A 22,582-nucleotide genomic window follows, 5' to 3' on the forward strand; every position below is an offset into this window, starting at 1 on the left:
TGCCTTTCAACAAGAAAATTACTCTCGCCATTACTTTACGAGTCTTCACTCCCTTATCACCGTTTGTATAAGATTGTCAGTGAAAAAATATTTTTAAAAAAACTGCATATGAATTCCTAAATGATAATCTAATTCAATGTCAATTCTCGAGGCAGGACTTCAACCATGGACTATCATATCTAAAGATCTCTGGAGGGAGTGTGTCGATCAGAGGAAACAGCCAATGCGCGCTCGGGTGTACGGGCGAGAGAGAATTATGAATGGTATTAAATGGAACTCGACGCTGTTCTACTATCATCATAGGACTAGTACCCGAGATGTCAACTTCATTAATTCATTTCTCAATTAACGGTTAATGAGGAGAAAACTGAAAAATGGATTTTATATAGTTTTATGGAATTTTAATTCAATGGTGCCGCCGCTATCTTCGGTATTTGAAAGTGGAAAAAAATATGTGAGTTGATTTTGGGTAGTTCGTTTCTTTCAGAGAAAACTTCAATATACTTTGTGAAAATCTTTGAAGATAAGACAAAAATTGTGATTTTTCTGTTATAAAAATATTTATTTGTGAAGATTATAATTTTGTGACTCTACTTTGAGAATTATTTTCATCTCATGATGAAATATGATCTCGTATACAAACGAAATATTATTTACCCTGCTGCTTGAACAATCCACCCGACACCCGAGATTTGCCGATCAGATATGTGGCTCAACAGACATCGACTCAATGGATTAATATTAACATATCTTACATTGTCGGAGGTTGCGTTCTTGACACAAGGCTGTATTCTATTGCTAAATGGTTGGACACCAATATCCGTTTACAACCGAACGCTCCTAGCAGACGTTGTCGTTTCCGGTTTCGTGCATGAAACTTACAAGGACTTCCGGTCCCAGGATTTGACGTACAGTGCCAAGATAGAACTGGTGACCGTTTATAAAGGTCAGGAACTGGTCGACAATCTGACTTCTGTGGCCAAAAATACATTTGTCATTAGTAATTTCGGGGATAAGAAAATGTGTTATGCCGACATCCAGGAGAATGAAATGTACATATTGTTTTTGACGGTGTACAAGCGGCGGCTGTCAGCCAAGTATGATGATATCTTCGGCGCTGCCACCGAACTCACAAAACCCAGGGAGGAAGAGATACTCACTCACTTAGGTACGTTGGTCAGTTCTCCATTACTACCAATAAAACTCAACTGCGATCTTGTTCACCCATCTTTACAGCATGACTTACATATCCACCAAGCGTTAGTTGTTGACCCCGGTATTTTTTTATTCTTAGAGTACGGGAAAAAAATGCGCCCCTGCAAAATATTCCCCCTCTCTCTGACCAGTAGTTAAGCAAATATTGAAAACAGATTTTTATGAAATTAAAGTTGTCAGAGTTTATAGAATTTGAGTATAAGTGAATGCTGATAATGTCTTGAAAAAAACTATGTCTATGGACAAAAACATGCATTTTTTCTATCTCGTGCTCCTGTTAACTTACTCATATCTTCTGATACATTTCTGAACATGATCATTCTATACTAATGTGCGATTATGCATTGCCAATCGCTGAGTTCATTGCGGCGAAATATAGCCATTTAATGCTCAAAAAATCGAACTGTGCAAATATTGCACCTTGTAAAATTAAATAAACATTTTGGCTTTTTTCTAAAGTGTTGAGTAATTGAAATTTAAATGTTAGGATAATGTAAAGAAGCCAAATGTTTTTGAAAATCAAGTGTGTAACATCAGGTCAAATTATCTGTTTTATAATACCTCCCTTAAACTTGGCAATTACGTATTGAGAGATTTGTACCTCAACAACGCTAACATTGCTGAATCTGATTTATGAAAATAAATCTCAATCACCCGAGTCTAGGAGAATTTCAAACATTACTTAAAACACGAAAAATGTTTACCAGTTGCCAAGTAATTTCTGTTCTTTTGTATTGTCTAACTGTAATTAGCGATTTTTACTCATTAGTCACTTGAAGCACTAACAGGTTAAACTATTGATAAATGAATGTCACCCAAATTCTTGCTTCCAATTTCGCATACTGATTAAGATCGGTTATTATAACAAGAAAACTTAGAATATACTTTTGAAATTGAACTCTTTTGCAAAAACATAGAATGGAGAGAGAGAGAGAGAGAGAGAGAGAGAGAGAGAGAAAAAGAATTATCTCTGTTAATTACAGATTCGATATTGACTTTTAAATTGTATAATTTTCAGCTTGATGTGATCTCCATGTGTAAAGTTCATGTAACGAAATTCCCCTCAAGTGACTAACAGGTAACCGAAAGAAAGACTTGAGAACTGATCAAATATCCCGATTATTTATGCCTATTGACAAATATTTACCTTTTTTCAATGGAAAATCTTTTAAATCGCAAGAAAACATTGATACTTTTTTGCAATTATATGACGCAACAACGATATATGCACAGATAGGATTTTGGGGTCAGAAAAATGGAGAGAGTTCACGGTATCAGCACTTGCTGTCTTTGATTTGGAAAGTTCGGCCAGATTGATAGGAAATTTTGGATATTTTTTTTACTTCTAAATGTAGAACAACCTTGGCCAGTCGTTAATGATATAGATCTGGTTCTTTGACATTGAGATAATAGCCTCTAAACCTCACAAATTAAGGATATGATTTCTAATTTAGGCTATCTCAATCTTCATAGAGATCTAAACAAACTTGATCGTCTCGTAATAATGAGAATTTGTTTTGTATGACCCTTTATGTAAAAGTATGAGTAATTGTTAGGAGTAAGCCTAATTTTCCCTTATAAATATAAAGAATATATTTTCAGAAATGTTTCAGAAGAAGAGAGAGAGAGAGAGAGAGAGAGAGAGAGAGAGAGAGAGAGAGAGAGAGAGAGAGAGAGAGCTATTCATTGAAATTGAATGTGGCGGATCACTGCCTGATTTGCGATGTTTGATTAAGTCTGTTTTTTTCTGATTTGCAAGGTTTATGGAGTTGGACTCCGGCGTTTAGTTTAGCTTCTGTTTGGTCTGGGATCTGGGGGTCATAATTTCGTGCTCATAAATCGCCGGAATTCGAACGATCGAAAAGGCCAATTTCATACCTTTATTCAATGAAAATTGATATTTAATTCGATAAATTCTTAGGTAGTTATCTATGAAATTGATTTTTAGAAAAACCTTATCAGCCGATTTGATATATATAGATCATAAAATACAATTTTTTCTTCGTCAATATCGGCCGGATATTTACCGGAATATTATTGAAGGATTATCAGTTAGTTTGAAACATCAGGTCACACATAACTAGGGGGGTTAAGGCGATCTATGTCCCCCCAGGTTTTGTCCGTTGCGACAAGATTGTCAGTGTTGAACACTTGACACAATCCCCCCGTGTGTCCCCGGTGACTGATTTGATGGAAAATCGATAAAATGAGCTCTGTTAATCATAATCTTAACGACATTGTCGTCAGTTATTATCTATATTTAGATGATAAGTAAGATACAAAATATTAGAAAAAAGGGCATACGACGTTCTAGACATAATATCTTTTTTGAACATTTGCCTGTCAGCAGAATTTTGTTAACACAAAATTTATGGCACAATTTTAATAAACGTGACATATATTTGATACCATATCGTTGGTTTTTTGTTTAATCGTTAAACCACAAGACCTGGCGAAATGAAAACCACATATACACCAGTTCACATATACTGTACTCAAAATCCCCCGTGTGAAACAGCCGGTATAAGAATTCATCGGGGGAACAACATAACGACAAGATTTCATTTCCATTTCTTTTTTTAGATTTGGAAATGCTGAAAAATCATAATTCAATTGTTCTAAAAAAATTCCTATTCATACGAGTTTAGTATATGTACAAGTGCAACAGGCGCATAGTTTTTAACAATTAAGTTAAAATTTTCGTCCTGCAAACAAAATATGTGATTATAGTATATTTTGTATGGGTATCAAAGATTTTTAATATGTTCAATATTTATTTTATAAAAGAAGTACTAATTGTATCATCATTAGATTTTCTCAAATATTGCAAAAAATTGTTATAGAAAATAGATCTTTTATATTTTAAATAAAAAAAGTGCAAGTAGAATGATAAATTATCTTGATTTTTTAATCCTAATGTTACTCACACATGACATACACTCCATGAAAAAATAGTTGGCAATTTAATATATTTTAAATCAATCATATAATTATGGGCAAAAATCAAAACTAATCAAATGATTTTATTAAAACTATGACACATTCATTAAAATATTTTTGTGTAAGAAACGATGTAATATTTGATTGATTTGAATCATCTATGAATATGACACAGTTTGTATCAATCATGAACATGATACATTTTGCATCAATCATGAATTTGTTATTATTCAACATGCATATTTTATTGTATCTTTGCAAACGTTGAACAGTGCTTGAAAAGAACGTTATAAAGTTATTAAGGTTTTTTTAATATTCAATTTCAAAAGAAAATCACGTTTATGTCTCTGTATATTTAGTAAAAGAATATTGAATCAGCAAAGTAATGCACTCAATTTGAATGAAATGCATTTATTACCTACATGAATAAATTTACATGTAAAATTCAAAAACTCCTTAAGACATTTCAAGTCCCCTTTACAATACTTTTAACCGCGGGATTAAATACTCCTTTAAGTGATCTACAATTAAAATTTTATAGAGAAATAAATTCTATCCCATCCTCTTAAAATTACCCAGCGTATGACCAGAACAGCTTATTTAGCGGAGATCATGCCATTTATCGCATGATAGCCAGTCGGATTAAGACAGCCATCTTTTGTATGGGTGAGGGATTGATAGCGGGTGACCAATGGACATATAATTATTTCTTCAGTGCGGGACAGTTATTAACTATTTGCATTGTTTGTTCACAGCGGTTCATTACAGCTTGATCTGTGAATCCGGAGCTTGAATTTCAGAAATCTGAATAGAGTATTGTAGCGATTTATTTTCCACAAATATCCACATTTCAGAAGTTAAGAGTTTTCTGTTTAAAGAGATGACTGGGTGTTATTGACTTGCGTGGTTTCACAATACTCTTCTTCTCTTGTTATCATCTGTCAGTTGGTCGTCTGTCATTCTGAAATCACTCATATACAAACAATATAGAATTAAACGCTAAAATGCATCTCTTAAAATGATATTAAACAAAAAAATCCAAAATCAAACCTCTAAACAAGCAAAAAAAACACACCACAAAACAAGAATTCAAAAAATGCAAAAATGAACAAAGAAAAATGAAATTGTTAATGCGAGTTCCTGTGCAAAAATGAACAACATCCACGCAGTGTTAGAACAAATGTACTTAAATTAAAAAATGTTAAAGGGTATTCTATTATCTGATCAATGATTTTAATCAATTGATTGAATCAGATATCAATGATTATAAAATGCCAAAGGACAACCGTCCATAGATTTAACCAAAAAGCTTAAAATATAACAAGGACAGATTTTCTTCATCATTGAACAATACAGTAGCATAAAAAATTATATTGGCTCCATTTACGGGATGTCGTAAAGCGAGTTTTTCAAGATGGGTGGCAGTGACTCAATAGACCTAAGTAAACTCCTTAATAAGCCAGGAACAAAATGGGTCCTTCCCCCGCCTCTGAGGTATCCCTCCCCCTACATAGTAAGTATTGTGTCCCCTACAATGATGTTCCTTGTGTGACCCCTGTCGTGATCTCAGCAGACGACAATTGGTTGACGGCACTGCACGGAAATACGTTTTGTACCCGGTAATTAATACGACAAAATGACTTCATTTTCTTGGTCACAATCAAATCCCCCTAGCATGATGCGAGTCTTTAACAGGAATATACTCCTTGGTTAATCCTAAAGTCTGATTTTCTCTTTGCGGGGATCTATTGTTTGAGTGTGGTCTCCTGGTTAATGTAGAGTTAAGCGGCATTTAACGCTTTTCAGACCAGTTTCCTGTACCCAAGATTTGTTTTTAATTTAACCCTCGTATACAAAGCGGAAATGATAAAAAATGTGGAACATTCGCAAAGTCCTTCAATCCTGTCACCTTACTCTTCCTATAAAGTATTTATAAAGAATTCAAACCAACCTTTGCCATTCCATTTAGAGACCCCTTTCTTAAAGTAGAATTGTTCTTTATTTTTAGTCGTAGTATAGAAGAAACTATAGTATTTGAAACAGTAATATTAATACTGAAAACTTACATGAAAATGTCAATATATGTAGATGTTTTTCAGTATGTCTTCATGAAGACATTAAAACATACATATATAAAATATAAATTATTTTTTCCCACAAGACAGACTATATTGCAGCTAACAAACATGGAAATGAAGCTACAGGACACTGCGCAAGATATTGTTCTAATCAATATTTCAATGGGTTTTATGCAACTTTTACTATTAATTTCACACCATCCTTTTTATTTCCAAACTTTTGGTAATTGATGTCTAAATATAAAAACGAGTTTTCAAAAACATCAAATATGAGGAGGAGAAAAACATACGAAAACGAGATGCTTGTTGATATCAAACCGACTCTACGGGTGTCTAAATAAAGAGTACATTCGCAAGGTGTAAAAATACCCGGATGTACACAGTTTTTGTGTAGACAACCTCCCAAATTCTGACAATATTTATATCCTATTCAGATATACTTACAGACTATACAGCATCAAATATTTATTTAGAAAATTGTAAGCTAACAAGGTGTTGGAAAATCGTATAGAAATGTGAGAAATTAATCAGATTTCCCAATATTTGTCTTTTGTCCCTTCCTTTGGTTGGATTACATAGAACATTGCATTTGTGTGTGATCCCCCCAAAATTAAATATGAAAGACACCATGGAACCTAATCCTATTCAAATGATGCAAAGTTAAGTTTTCAAATTTTATTTTAAGATGTTTGTTTTAAAATAAAATTGTCAAGGTTACGAAAATACATTTTCCTCTCGCACACTTCCAGTGATGCAAATGTTTTTTTAGGCTGTTTTTAACCTTTCAAACTCCAGAAGAGCATCATTTCATGCCTCTGTTTTTGCTCAATCAGAAATAGTAAATTTTTTAGAATTGGTTTATTTGATTATCTTGTCAATTTTGAATCTTTTTTAAGCTCAAATTTTCCATGTGTTTCAGAGGGGTCACGACTTTGAATTCTGTTTTTTTTTTGTTGGAGAGAGAGAGAGAGAGAGAGAGAGAGAGAGAGAGAGAGAGAGAGAGATAGAGACAATTGTGTGCGAGTCTTCGCGCCCCTTTTGGCTTCCTCTGTTTACTTTGTCAATCAGGGTCCCCCTTCTGGAATGTCACGCATGCGAAAATCAATATTGATCAAAAATTCTTAAATAATTGAACAGTAAATAAACATTAATTGGAATTTCGTACAGTTATTTAACCTGTTTAAGGATAGATTTATAAGCAAATAAAGTTTATCGGCTTAGGGGTCTCATCCCGATAGCTCTAACGCTGGCAGGTTTACCAAACATCGGTGAGATCCGCCACATTAAAGAAGAACATGATATCATCTCCATGAAGTTTACGTGTCAATATTTATGTAAAAGGATTGATCATTCCAAAGTTCTACAGACATCAATAATTGTTGTGAGACACGATAGTTTTATAGTTTATCAAAACAATTTTTCCATTTTTTCTTAGAAGAGTATTTTGGAAAATTTTCGTAATCTTCAGAAAATGAAACTATTTTAGAAGTAGTATTTATCTGTTTCTGTGAGCTAAAATTACTCTAATCGAGAAACTATCATGAATGTTCACGAAAACCAGACGTGATATATTGATTAAGACTTAGTTACATAATATAAGTGCATGCATATAACTGGCACATATATATTTTCAGACTTTCGTAGACACTACAACTGCAAGTTTCCAATTTTAAGGCAAAAACTTAACTTTTTGTTTCGCAAATTATCACAAAGAGGTATTTCGAATTTCTATTTTGATTCGGTCCATGGAATTTCGTTACTGCTCAGAATGTAGCACATATCTACGATAATTATGCCTCCCATGTAATAACATATGAAAGTTAGGTATGAAAATGATGCGAAAAATAGCGGGTAATGCTCACGGAATAAATCCGTCTCTCTGCCCTCGCCAGGCGGCCAGACTTGTGTCGATATTGTCTCATTTTTCTTTGTTGGTCGAAATGGAACTAAAATCTTGAGTAAATTGAAATTCATAAGCTGAATAAACTTCTCTCAAGAAATGTTAGACGCGAATACATTCCGAGACCCCACAGTCGGTTTATAAATGATCTGTGATACATAATTAGTCGAAGCAAGCACTTTAATAGTTAAAACCCATTGGTTTGTATAAATTTGTTGAATGTGAGTTTGACTCCGGTAGTCTTTAGATACCCTACAGACTTTTCAAACGGTTGTCGCAGTTGAGTAGCATCTTAGCACTTCAAAACGATCTTTCTAATCAAAACAACAACTTTTAAGAGGTCTATTTAAGCTGCTCAAGTGTTTCGTTATATCTCACAAGAGCAATTTAATACTTTTCTCGCCTCCTTTTCTAGAGACGTTTAAACCTTTTTCACCTTCTTTTCAAAAGAGCAGCCAAGTGAAAAATATAGTGCCGCCGATTGGCCGCAGGGCGCGAAGCTGCTTCTGAAAAGATTTGCTCCGTAATATACCAAGAATTTTCGAAATGTCTGGAGGGGAGGTTTAGTTGAGATTAAGTTATTATGGGTTCCCAGTCAATAAATTATATCTTGGTATAATATGTAATATTTCTTTGATCTGTCTCAATGGATTTTTAACTGACCTTCCACTGGCTTTAGATACTTAAAAAATGAGAAGAATATTAAAAGTTTTAGCATTAAAATTTCCACCTCATTTCCTCCAGTGTTTAGTTTGATACAGATTTGCCATTTCAGGTGAATAATTGTTGTTAGTACCATGTTAGGGTGACAAAGTTACTTAGTGGTTTTCACTGATTAATTGCTGTTTGCGAACAAATTTCAATTAGAACTAGAACTACTTTTGTCACTTGATACCTAGTCAAAAGCCTATTAAACACATTTAAATCAAAGCACATTATTTTGAACTCGTACTTTTTTCTAAGTAAGACTATTATTTGACCCAGTCATATGGTCATTAAAGCTTTATCATAATATCAATGTTTTATATCTATTGACAACACAGTTTTATAACAAATCTATGTTGCATGCATTTAATAGTATTTAGAAATATTTTTTGTTCATGACGAGCAGGAATAAAAAAAGAATATTGTTTCATACGTAAGACAGGATTCGGGTGATAAGATGTAATCTGGATTGTATATCAAACACCTAATCGATAATCTTGTATTGTAATGATTTTTAAATAATCAAATTGGCACAGCAAAGAACCTGTCATGATGAGTTAGGTGTAGATGACCACAAAACGGGAACATCTTAAAAAACAGGTATGCCAGATTTACCCAGCCCCTCGAGCTCGTTGCATTAGAGCAAAAGACACAAGAAGCGCATACGTGTTCCTCCAAGTTAGCGGAATAACTGTCCCAACGAGTTTCATGACACTTAATATGTCTCTGTCAGATCAGGGATCCGATAAGGTCCCTTATCAGTGGGATATATCTATAGATTATCACACGCGAAATGCCTCCGTCAAATGTCTAAAGACAGTTAAGGTTACAAACGGTAGACACGTGACGTAGATGGGACAGGATAACTACCCAGTCACGTGACAGCGCCATTCATATTGCTAATCATGGAGCAAGTAATTAAAAAACATAATTTGACAACTTCCGAATCGAGCACCTGTGAATTTTGTAACCAGGGTCATTCACAAAGATGATCAAAGATACCCTGGGACAGCGTAATAAAATGCCAAGCACTCAGAGAACGTAAAAAACAAAACACTGTAAGGAACCTTGATTGTTTTTGGCAATATTTATAATTCTTGATATTTTTATTCGAGCACATTGCTTCTTTAATTTAAGTTTGTAGAAATATATTAAGGTACATGTATGATCGAGTAAAAATGAATGGGAAAAGTATAGCACATAGATAGTCATACTTATTACAGCAAATTATAGTACATTGGCGAGTTTGATATTTAGTATGTAAGACATGCAGTTATGGCAAATTATGATTAGAATATTGTATGTTTATATTAATTCAAGTATACTGGCTTCTTCAAGTAAAATGTGGTGTTTATGTATGTTATATTAAAGTATTGTGTGAAATAATCGTTAATATTATTTAGAACCATTTTAACAACCTTGGACTTTCAGTAGGACGTAGCTATCTATTTCTTGAGACAAAAGACGTTAAAAATGACGCGGTTTCAAGCGAAATATGCACCGATTGCGTAGTCTTAGCTCAAAAGCCAGACAAATCGTGTTCATTTCAGAGAGCCATAGATGAGTGGCTGACAATAAAATTGACAGGCCTATGTCACATTGCTGTTTAACACAACTACCCAAAGTCCAAGCTCTTGTTAAAATGGTTTTAAGTTGTAGTTAAGATTTCTTTTCTGAATTCCCTCTCCGTGAGAAAACTTGTATCATGCATTTACTTAAAAGGAATAGTTGTAGTAAATTATTGCTTTGTTTTACGGATATTTTACATTATATTGTAATGATTTGGTAAATTATACTGGGTTGAAAAGATACAAAGAGTAAACAATACGTATTTTCAGTGAATTAAAATATATGAAAAATATGAAAGAGTGTGGTTTAAAAAGTAGAGAAAGTTCAATTAAAATATAGAAAAAAGAGGTTTTAGTAATATTTGTACCATTTCTGTTTATTGTCTAGTTTAAACAGTTGAAAAATTGAATACTGTCATATAGTTTAGCCGTAACAATTTACTCGGTATCCCCCTTAATGACAAATATTACCCCTACTATAGCATTATTAGCTGTTAAAGTACAGTAGATGCTTCAGAAAGAAAAGGCCAATATCTCTATTCAGCAATACAAAAATTCATATCGGTCGTAACAGAATGCCTGCATTATGATTTTTAAAAAATTTTCCGATATAGTGCCGTATTTGCGTTTGAGACATTCCTATAGAAAAAACCTCGACTGTTCATTTCTTTTTTATCTGTTTAACTTTTAAGCACTCTATTATACATAAGCTTCCTTCAGTAAGGTCATTGCTCTTCGACCAAAAAACAGATATTTATCTTTGAAAAATTTCGACTGTTCTTTGTTGTATTGCTATGCATTTGTTCATTTTATACAATTATTTCTTAGTTATACAGTTTATTCCAATGATAACTTTATACATTAAGGTTGGAATTTCTGGTCGCCATGGGAATCCTGCAGCGCCACCTGTGGGGGAGGAACTCAGGTCAGACGACGGGGCTGCAGCACTCCAGCCACTTCCTGTTCGAGCGAGGCTTCAGAGAACAGAGCCTGCAATGGTTTCTCATGCAAAGGTAACACACGAACAACAGACTCCATATAAAAGAGTTTCAAAAATACATAATATATTACATAAATCTGTATCTACAATTAAGGAAAGTATAAATTAAATTTTTTTGGGGTGTTTTGATGGTATACAAGGAATAGAAAGGTTAATTTCGTCAGATGGTTGATTACATAAATTACTTGTAGAACTCGGTCCCTCTATGGTGACATTTCCCACTTACATGCACATGCACGTACTAAGTATTACATCTTCAACCTTTAGTGGTATTTCGTTTTGCTGTGTTAAGTAAGCTTTCGAGTGATCTCGAGTCATGTTTATGGACTGTTTATTCTGTATCGTGTTGTTTTAGGAACCACAGATGTACTCCAAGCATTAGGACTACCAAAGTTCCCTCACGGTGTTTCTACAGATCTCAATAGAACTTCGGCTTACATTGTAAACAGTGAAGCTAATTTATACATCCCGCTCTCCGATCTCTACAGAGGTAAATTTCCGAAGGATTTCTCCATATTAATCACTGCCAAGCTTAACACATCGTCCGATGGATATTTATTAACCTTTAGTGATATCATGGGCCAACAGAAAATGGCCATAAAGTATGGCGAAGGACTTACGTTGGAATACTACGATCAGAACGGACTGCCTGGGCCCAAATCTCCCGGATTTAGGGAGAGTCTGACTGATTCCACTTGGCACCAGTTTGCCTTTAGTGTGGAGGACCAGCTTGTGACGCTGTTTGTTGACTGTGAGAAAGTGAAGTCCCAGTTCTTTGGGCGGACAAAGGACCCGTATGTAGGGGTCAACCTTATGCTGGCTCTGGGTCCCTACTTTGCGAGATACGGCTCTCCTTTCGAGGTTAGAATATGTTACATACAAGAACCATTTGCATCGTTGTCATACGGTAAAAGACTGGTTTCTACAGTGAAACATTTAAGACAAAAATGGAATAATAAATGAAATACATATAAAATTTCATATGGACTATTTCGTTAACCGTTCTATAGATACAGAGGCTTGAAAACTTGTAAGTAAAAACATCCTTTAAAACGATATGTTTATTGATATTTGTTCCTAGGGCTCCATCCAGCAGTTGGTAGTTGCTCAGGACCCTTCTGCGGCCGAACAGCAGTGTTCGACCAAACTTCAGAATGGGGTAAGACGAATTAGTGTCAGACACTGATCTACTGATGTTGTTTTCCATTTCAAAACAACATTGCAGTAGCAAAACCCTTCAAGTTGTCGATGATACAAGAGGTGGTTTTCACCGTAAAATATTTACATTTTAAAAATTTCCAAATATCGAATTCAGTTCACTTTCATAATTTTGTAAACATCCTATTTCAACTTCTAAAGGTGTTAATAACTCACTATGCCAACAGGGCAACAGAAGTGTACGTGAGCAAGCTGTCAAGGACGACAGTCAGGTCAGCACCGCACAGAGGCAGACTCAGTCCGAACAATCCCAGCCGGATAAAACGGATTCCAAACCTGCTGTAAAAAACGCAACCACATCAACACTGAATACTCAAGCAAACCAATGTATGACTACTTGTTGTTTTTCAAAGAAATTAAATGCATTAAAAATAATGATTTTTAGCATTAATATCATTACTCGCGAATAAGAGATTGAGAAATAATCCTTTTGAAAATCACACCTTTTCACAGACGTGTATGTTGATTGGTCGGAGTGGTCAACATGCAGCGCCTCCTGTGGGATGGGATTTCAGTCCCGCACCCGTTACTGTGGCAACAATGACCTTGACAATTGTCTAGAAAAAGAAAATCAACTGATCCAAACGAGGGCTTGTGGGGGCAAAACATGTTCTGATAATGCTGTTGAAGGTATCATCCTGAAGTCATTGATGTCAGCTATTATAGAATATTTTCTAAATTAATAATATATTTTTCTTTCGTGTGTTTATGTTTTTGACGAATATTTTTTATCATTGCAATATTCCTCATTACAGATTGTGCTTCTGTCTGCTTTAATGGGGGGTCATGCAGGTCAGACGGAAATTGTGTTTGTCCCAAAGGTTACAAAGGAAAACAGTGCCAAAAAGGTACTTAGTAGTCACGTGATGTCAAATTCAGTTATTCCAATAATTCCGCATGAAACCAGATCTCAAACATTACAAAAAAACAGAGCAATTGTTTGGTTGATGATTCAAATATTATATAATTAGGTAATTATTTTTTAGCAATATGCAGTCCACGTTGTAAAAACGGCGGGAAATGCATACGCCCGGGGGTGTGTTCCTGTCCCCCGGGCTACAGAAAGCCTACCTGCAAAGGTGAGTAAAAACGTTATTTTTCAAGTATAAATTTTATGTAAAATATATAAATCAATCATAATAAAATACTTCATGCAGTAAGTTTCAAGTAAATATATTATCATTTTATTGTAGGTGGATGTAATATTAAGTGCCAAAATGGAGGAGAATGTTGGAGAAAAAACAAATGCAAGTGTAAAAAGGGTTACAAAGGAAAGGACTGTTCTATTCGTAAGCAACATAATTATTTTTTGCTAAAATATCTTGAAAACGATTTAACAGACATTTTAAAAAGATCCATAGATGTATGCTACATGAATGTAAACCGATTTGAATTCATAGTTTTATGTTTCACTAACAGCGGTCTGTCGGCGCAAGTGCAGTAATGGCGGTAAATGTGTAGCACCAAATAAGTGTTCATGTCGGCGGGATTACAAGGGGAGACGATGTCAAAAAGGTAAAGTGCATTTCGTGGTTTTTTTTATTATCCTTGACATCATTCTTGGAATGAAATATCCCGTCATCGAGATAAAATACTGTAGATTCCCGGAGGAAAAAATAATCACGAAATATTTTTGTCACAGTTTTTTGCGATTCATCGCCTATAAATAATATTTTTGTCAAATTTAATGGCTGACGTTTGTGATAGATACAATTTATTTCTTGCATCATACGTCTGATCAATTTATGTTGTTGGTATTTTTTTCTCAGCAATTTGCAAGCCTAAATGTAAAAATGGCGGATCATGCATATTTCCCAACGTCTGCAAGTGCAATGCGGGATTTTATGGTCCCCACTGCGAACAATGTAAGTAAAGGATGTCAGCAGTTTCAAGATCTGGGTTGATTTGGTCATCTTAAAATGTCATGTTCATGCTGATAAACAAGAAAAAAAAAAAGAAAAGGGGGATAAATCGGTGCAGTGCATAAAATATATCCAGAGAGTCAAATGCACTCTTATATTTCTGATAAACTTGCAACAAATTGTTGAATGTACGGTGCTGCTTTGCTAAAATGTGCTTTGCTAGTACATGTGAATTTAAAATGATAAATTCACGCATTTTTAAATTCATGACTGCTATTAGAAATCATTAATTAAACAATGTTCTAAAGAATTTTAATAACGTTAGAATGAAAAAAGCCATTCAAAAGTTGGCGCAAAAATATTAGTTTGAGGAATCCAAGTTAATGTGCATAACGAATTAAAAAAAAATATATGTATATTTATGAAGTAAAGTCACATTAATTTAATTTTCATTGATTGATGATTCAGATAAGTGCAGAAGACGTTGTAAGAATGGCGGATTCTGTGTGGGGCCCAACAAATGTAGATGTCAGCCGGGCTACTCGGGGAAATGGTGTCAAATAGGTATATAACACATACATGTATATACAGGACAAATTAACATGACAAGTATCTGTGACTCTTGTTGGTCATAAACTAGGAGTGAAATATAATGGCACCGTTCTATTGCATTAATCTGTTTTGTATTTATAAGACATAAAAAGTCAAACTTAGATCATCAAAATTTGAAGAAAAGTCTATTATTCAGTTTTCTGCAATTTAATACGAATTTTCTTTCTTTAATCAAAATTTATCAAAATTTAACCAAAGTTTTGGTTATTAATGAATATTATTTTTTCCATTGTTTTCTACTCGCAACACGTTTGGGAAGGGAAAAATAATCAAGTGTTAAAGTGTTAATTTTAGCTGTTTTGACTAAACAGAAAATAAAAAGACAGAACTTTATTTTATGTGCATTCAGGTCGATGCAATCATCCTTGTCTAAATGGCGGGAAATGTCGAAACAACAAATGCAGATGTACTGCCGGATGGAAAGGGGAGAGATGCACCGTCAGGTATAACATATAGGAATGACCTATATATCTTGACGTCTTTGCTTCTTATATTGTGTCTAAATGCAGCTAATAGATATAGAGGGGGATCTGGGGCCCGGAATCCCCGTGGAAAATTCAATTTTTTTTTTTAAATTTACAAACATGTAGAAAACTAAGGAAAATATATTTCGGAACCCCCCCCCCCTGCAAATTTAAATATCACTCGGACCATCCCCTTGAAAAAAATTCTAAATTCGCGTAAACTAACGTTAAGACGCATTTTTTTAAATTCAGAAATCTCAAACTCGATAAAAAATTCCCTAATTATGGGAACTGCATAACTGAAATGATCAAACTTGTACATGTAATACTAGTATTATTGATAGAGACTTTGAAAGTTTAGGCATCAAAAAGACACTTGCGTTTGTTTAAGTTTGCTATGAAAGTTACTGAATCAGCTATTTGTCATTTTATCATTAAAGTCAACTTGTGATTGATTTTTTTAGATTTCAAATTACTTAGAAATGTGCATAAAAATGGCATGCCACGTGCAGGTTTTTCTCATGTTGCTTGATTTCATGTTATTCTAAATCAGAAAAATTATTTAAAAAATCATCGTTTCTAGTTTCCGAATTTAGATTTGACATTTTGAGTACAGCGTTTATTTGCCCTGAAGAATTTCAGAGCATGATAAGAAATAACATCAAAATTAACCCACTAGAAGAATTGGTTTTTTAATTGAAAAAAAAAATCTTTCACTTAATTTTGTTTTTAAATTGGTTCCTAGATAGCAAGAATTTTTCTTGGTCATCAAAACCTCCTGGAAAAATTTCACAGATCATGCAGTTAACAAGAACAAAGGGGGGATATATAACTCTAAAAATATTAAAATCATGGTCATAACTCATTTCCTGGAACTGAAATGCTATCAGTGTTGTTTGACAATCGACAGCCAATATAATATTCCAATAAATTATGTGTTCGGCTACCAAAAAGTGGTATGTCTAGAGTAACAATTAAGCATTCCATTTTTTTGACGTTAGTTTAAAACGTAATATTAGACAATATAGCCAGTTAAATTCCAAATGCAAATAGCAGCGTACTTAAGGTGGGTCGCGGGTTTGCTTTCGTCATCAAATTATGTACACAATTTAGACAACTTGTTTGACCGCTTTGTGCACATTCGTTTATGACGTCATAACGGATACATCTCAAGTTTCCCGCATTACGCTCTAAAACAAAATGCTCGGGGTGATAATGAAGTTATCATTTATATAAATGCCGTTAATACTAGACAGTAGTAGTCATTCATATTTATTCTCCGCGAATCAAAAAAGGAAGTGCACATTGAATGCAACACATTATAATTATGCAGATAATCAGCAAGAATTGGAGCGTTCTTTTTCAGTCTATGTTAAAGTTCAAACTGTAAATAAAAACCAGCGGTGTAGTCTCAAACTTGTAACACATGAGAGAGAGAGAGAGAGAGAGAGAGAGAGAGAGAGAGAGAGAGAGAGAGAGAGAGAGAGAGAGAGAGAGAGAGAGAGAGAGAGAGATGTAAAATATTTTGATCCCCGGCTTCGGCAAATTTTGCCCGAAAATAGGGAAGAGCACAGTCGGGGAATTCATTTTTCTTAGTTGTGAAGATCTTGATAAGCAAAATAATTGCCCGGACCTTACAAAAAGCAACCGTTTTCTAGCTTCGAGATTATATACATTAGGTCTAACTTAACCAAATTAATATGGAAATGCACTTGCTAAAAAATTTGATCCTCCTTTCCCTCCGTGATTGTAGATATTCAAAATATTATGCTCTGCATCATCTGATTAAGAATAAGACTGTAAAATCTAGCTTTTCTGGTTAATAATTTTTTAATATGAACAGATCTCTTCCTGTACATAAGACCGGGGGTTCTTCCTGTATACCGGAGGTACAGTGTACACGAGAGGCTGCCCCCCCCCCCCCCCCCATAATAGATTTGGATTCATGATAAAAATATGTTTAATCTCGAGCTCTTTCATATTCTCAAAAGGCCATTTTTTAAAGAAAGATATATGATTCAGCAAGTTTATTATGGTAGGTGGTCTAATCACTAGGAGAATTGTCACTTTTACTGTTACAGAGTTATGTGTGCGAACGTGGCTATACATGTATATGGATGGGTGTAAAATATTTTTCTCTTTTCTGTAATTTTGTGGACAATATTTATGTAAAAAGAATCTGCATCGTCCTTCGAACTTTAAATCTGTAAAATCTTCAGCAGTCCTGAGTTTAATTTTCAAATGATTGCATCACTTGGTAAGTGAAACAGGTTTAACATTTTTGACGTCGTAATCATGACGTCAAATACCGAAATGCGACAATTTTTGGTAAATAATCAGAAACATAAAATGAAATAGCAAAAAATCTAGCGAGAACACATATAATTTTTTTTTCATAAATAATTTGTAAATCACGTTTTCTTAACACATAGAAACCGTTGATAAATTCGTCTAAATTGTTTAGAAGCTATTTGCAATTTTAAAAAAAAAATCCATCTCGAATATAAAGAGAAATATGCTCATTTTCCTATATATTTCATTAGAAACGCGTCAAAACAGCACTACAAACAATACTAAGTTTAGAGCGGTATTGCATACAAATAGGTTAGGCAAATTTGATAAAAAATTTATATATTGAACTGTGTATCCTAAATAACGTTTTAACAAATTTTCAGAGTATGTTTTCTCGTGAGATTTTTTATGGGGTAAACCCGCGACCCACCTTAAGCTTGAGAGAGAAAAAACGAATGCAGAAAAATCCTTCTTTTAGGTAATAAATCTCATCTTTTATTTGCTATTGAATTATACCTTACGTTTTTTTCAGTCTGGGGTCTTTGACATTTAAGTTGTTTATATGCTCAAATGTAAAAGTCTGTAATTTTCTCAAGAACCGTAAAAAGTCTTAACACCGACTGCTTAAAAAACAGAGTAAATTCGCAATCTGATACCCCAATTACGGAACATGAACTACGTGTGCTTTGCAATAATATAGAGATATATTTCAAATTCAATTTACAAAGGTGAAATTGTTTTAATCTCTGACACTTTAATTATAAAAATTTAGGAGTAACTCTAGACTTAAAAGGTAGTGGTTACATATTTTTGACACGTTTTCATCAAATGCATCAATTTCAGTCACCCTGGCATATTGAAATTCACCATGAAATCAGCATTTAGTTAGAATACGGGATTAAGTGTATGCAAAGCTGCCCATTTTCAGCCTTTTTTTGACACCAATGAATATTGCCGTGATGTCATTTCGGCAGTCCGATATTAGTGAGCTCAATCTCAGTCTGATGTTACACCAATATAATGTATGAATACATGATATTATAATACTTTTTCTATCTATCAGATATCATGTTAAAATTCCTAATGAAAAGTTTTGGCATATTTAATACACATGCAAATTCAAATTCCATAGCTCCTGTTTATCTTCAGATATTCTGTCGATATTATTCTATGAATCTCTCAACATATTGAAATACAACGTAATATTGAAATAACACAATTTTTATAATCTTTATGATTTTAATTAAAATAGCAACAATGATTTCAACTTGCTTTATCGATAATATGTTGAGATTATCGCAGTGATGTGCATAATTTATAAGAATACTGTCTCACTGTATATCTGATTATTTGACAGAGGCTGTAGCTATGAGCGGTACACTGTTCCGTACGACAGATCCTACAAGAGAATGGTGAGGGAGGAATACATCACTAAGTGTGGACCCTGGAGCTGGAAATCCTGTGTCAAAACCAGGTCAGTTTACAATGCCCGTGTGCTGTACCTTCGAAGCGAGGTAACTGAGAAATGAACAAGAACTTCTAACAAATCTATACTGCGATGCTGTTTGAATAATTTGTGTTTAAAAAATAAATTCTCTAAAATAAAATAGTTCTTAAAATTCCCAATTCAGAATTTTGACTCTTTACATGTATTTTTCAAATTCTTTTGATTTCAAACTATGTTTCTTTTTCTTTTTTAAAAAAACAGAATTCGTTATGAAATTGTGACGAAAACAACTTACAAATATTCCTACAAGTGTGTCTGAGAAAAAATAGAACCAAAACTAAGAATAGAAGTGCAAGGCCCGTTATCAAAATACTTCTGAGTTAGCGGCACCAGGAGCAATAGCGACAAAAGGCAGAAGCAACATTCACAGCAACAGCAACAAAACCGACGTCTGTTGATAGCAACAATGTCCAAGTACAACGCATCTTGTTATATCTGACGTCCCTAGTGTGCTGGTCATTTTCAAGAAGACTTTTATCGGACCATTTTCAGTAGATTTTAACGCTCTAATTGAAAAAATCTACAAATTTGATTAAACTTTTCATCTTGGGATATGTGTTGTACCCGAATACGTATTAGACAGACGCCCGAAAAAGGGGGAGACAAATCACGGCTGGAACCGTGATAAAGTCACATGACAAGAAATAGTGACTACCATGGAATCAAATCCTCATTCTTAAGATACCTCAGCTCATTTCATTCATAAGCATTCCATGTACCGTATTTATATTTGTTTAGGTAATTTCATCCAGAAACATTTGGACTTGTGAAGCATTCAGTGGCAGAAAAAATGAAAGATAACCAAATTATGGGGAGAAAGAAATGTGGAACCCTTTATCAAATTTAATTCATGAATATTCATTTACAACATTTTATGTTGATTTGTAATTATCATTTTACTTGCCATCAAGTTGCACAAATTATTTATTTCATAAAACATATTCATTTACAAAATCATACCACTGCTTGAATATTATTACCAAGTATATATGATAAACTTATCGTTTTACCAATCTGTACTTCTTAAATGTTGCAATTGTAGCGGCATTGTTCTATATTTTCAATAAATATTTTTTTACACACACAATTTGCTTTTAGAAAATGTCATGAATACCATATACATGTATTGCAAATCTGTAAACATAATTATATACACTGTAATATTATTTATACATATTAAAGTTAAGAATTATCACTTTCGCTAGCCAGGGATTTCGGTCCAGTCCGCTCCCAATAAACGCCGGGAAGGGAAGTGGAACCAAAAATTTTTGAACATCTTTTCAAATACAATTTACTACTACTAGTATGTTAAATCTTTTAAACTATTGAGAAACTCATCTCCATGGGCTAAGCATTGGCCACCAACTACATGTAACAGTATCCAATACTAGTAGTAGTCTGAGCCTCATTGCTTCACCAGTTAACCATACAAATATAAGAGATATACATAATGTACCTATTTACAAATAGTAATAAGCTCCTGGTTCATCTACCCAACCTACAATTTATTTAAAACTGATATGATATCAGTATTACATGTAAAAAGTTGGTTTTTTGTCCCTCAAAACAGTATAAAATATTGCTTATAAGTGACGATGCATTTATAATAAGTTAAACAAATGCTCCCAGGGTCAGTTATGATCAATAATATCTTGAAAAATGCTAAGTACTATTTATTTTTTTACTGCTACACAATTATGCGATGTATAGGAGGTGGAGCTTCCCTTTCAATTTAAAAAAAATAATAAGATTACTATTAGCCTTACATATGCGTGGCTCAGGAACAACAATTTCAGAAGGGGGGGGGGGGGGTCGAGTTTGAATTTTTCAGAGGGAGACCAGACCCTTCCCACGACCTCTTTAGATCCGCGCACGTTTCACATATATATATATTTTTATAAATCAAATAAAGTTATCATAATAGAAAATTGAACAGTTTCTCACTGTGCTGTACTTTTGAATTACTTCAAAGTGATGGATTACGTTTACGTAGAAAGAAAGGTAACTCTTGCGAAGAATTTCAGAACTGTTTATGCTTTATTTCACACTTTACTACCAAGTAGCACTTCAGTAGCTGCAGCGTAATAAATAAACGAATAAACAAATAGAGAAGAAAAAGATTTGTATGTTGTAACAAGAAATTTAATCTTTTAACAATAAAAAATAAAAAAAATACACGCATTCTATAAATAAATACTGTGAGTTGAGCTGTAGGCCTAAAAGCAAAGTCGATTGTCGTGCTTTTATAATATGACACACATGTCCCAGAATCCAGAACCACTCGATGTCGATCTGTCTGTCGAGTAATTCCTCTCTGAAGTCAACGGAGAAAAGTCTCTTCTTTCTGGTTCATATGAGTTCACAGGGGCTGAATAGGGTCGATTGTTATACGAGACGGAGTTATAGTAATTTTCCCCGGGACGATAAGCAGACGACACAGTTGATGTAGAATACTCGTAGGAGGGTCTGCTTGTACGAACTGGACTTCTTTGACCATATGCTGATGCTCCGACGCTATAAGTTCGTGGGATTCTTCGTTCCTTGTTAATAGGGTACCGCCTCGGCCTCCATAAATTTCCACCGGGGTCTCCCCGCACTTGCACTGATCGTCCCTCGTTTGTGGTGGTAAATTTTTCATCGTCAATGAAACTTGTTTCGTAGACCAATATCTTGTCACATTTGCCCCGTTCCTCTGCTTTTTGAAAGACCCAAAGTCTGCGGTTGTCGACAGTAAACCAATGGCCGTGTCTATATACCACTGATATCCGAGGAATCGAATTCACATTACATCGTCCGGATAAGATATCGTCCAGTGTTTGACCAATAGGCCGAAGCGGGTGTCCAGTGCTACGGCCAAAATTTCTTGCGATGGAATCTTGGCTGTATCGTATTTCAGATGGTCTAAGCTCCATGTTACGAGAATTTTTGCAGCAAAAACAATACGGGAGGCATTACTACATGTAATGTCCCTAGCTTGGGTATATATTCTTAGTAATAGAATCGAAAGTAGACGTCTATGCGCTAAAAGGAACAACTTATTTTCTGAAAATGTTTTTTATAAGTCAAGAATTATTTTTAGATATACTGTACATGTAGTTTTATGATGAAAAAGATTAAGGTTCATGTTCGTTAAATGGCTTCGACATTTATAATTCAGGAAACAAATGAACTAACATGCACAAATGTAATTCAACATGTGACTTAAGAAATGCACGAACGGC

At 34.2% G+C, this 22,582-nt stretch overlaps 1 protein-coding gene across 1 annotated transcript; it reads left to right on the forward strand.

Moving 5' to 3' along the window:
• Positions 1-230: 230 nt before the first annotated feature.
• Positions 231-20,448, forward strand: LOC128156855 (protein NEL-like). Its single transcript, XM_052819177.1, has 15 exons — positions 231-1,168; positions 11,273-11,419; positions 11,762-12,267; positions 12,488-12,565; positions 12,792-12,951; positions 13,078-13,254; positions 13,380-13,472; positions 13,611-13,703; positions 13,818-13,913; positions 14,044-14,139; positions 14,394-14,489; positions 14,955-15,050; positions 15,448-15,541; positions 19,212-19,328; positions 19,563-20,448. The coding sequence occupies exons 1-15, from the start codon at positions 706-708 to the stop codon at positions 19,618-19,620; spliced, it is 2,370 nt and encodes a 789-aa protein (XP_052675137.1). The 5' UTR covers positions 231-705; the 3' UTR covers positions 19,621-20,448.
• Positions 20,449-22,582: the final 2,134 nt, after the last annotated feature.

Source organism: Crassostrea angulata, chromosome 1 (assembly GCF_025612915.1).
Source record: "Crassostrea angulata isolate pt1a10 chromosome 1, ASM2561291v2, whole genome shotgun sequence".
In the NCBI taxonomy this organism is placed as follows: Eukaryota; Metazoa; Mollusca; class Bivalvia; order Ostreida; family Ostreidae; genus Magallana; species Magallana angulata.

Bases quoted from the DNA above. Each gene is read 5' to 3' on its own strand.
- LOC128156855 (XM_052819177.1), top strand. From the start codon at position 706: ATGTGGCTCAACAGACATCGACTCAATGGATTAATATTAACATATCTT. The intron at 12,268-12,487 runs GTTAGAATATGT...ATTTGTTCCTAG, and splicing joins GATACGGCTCTCCTTTCGAG to GGCTCCATCCAGCAGTTGGT. The intron at 15,051-15,447 runs GTATATAACACA...ATGTGCATTCAG, and splicing joins GGGGAAATGGTGTCAAATAG to GTCGATGCAATCATCCTTGT.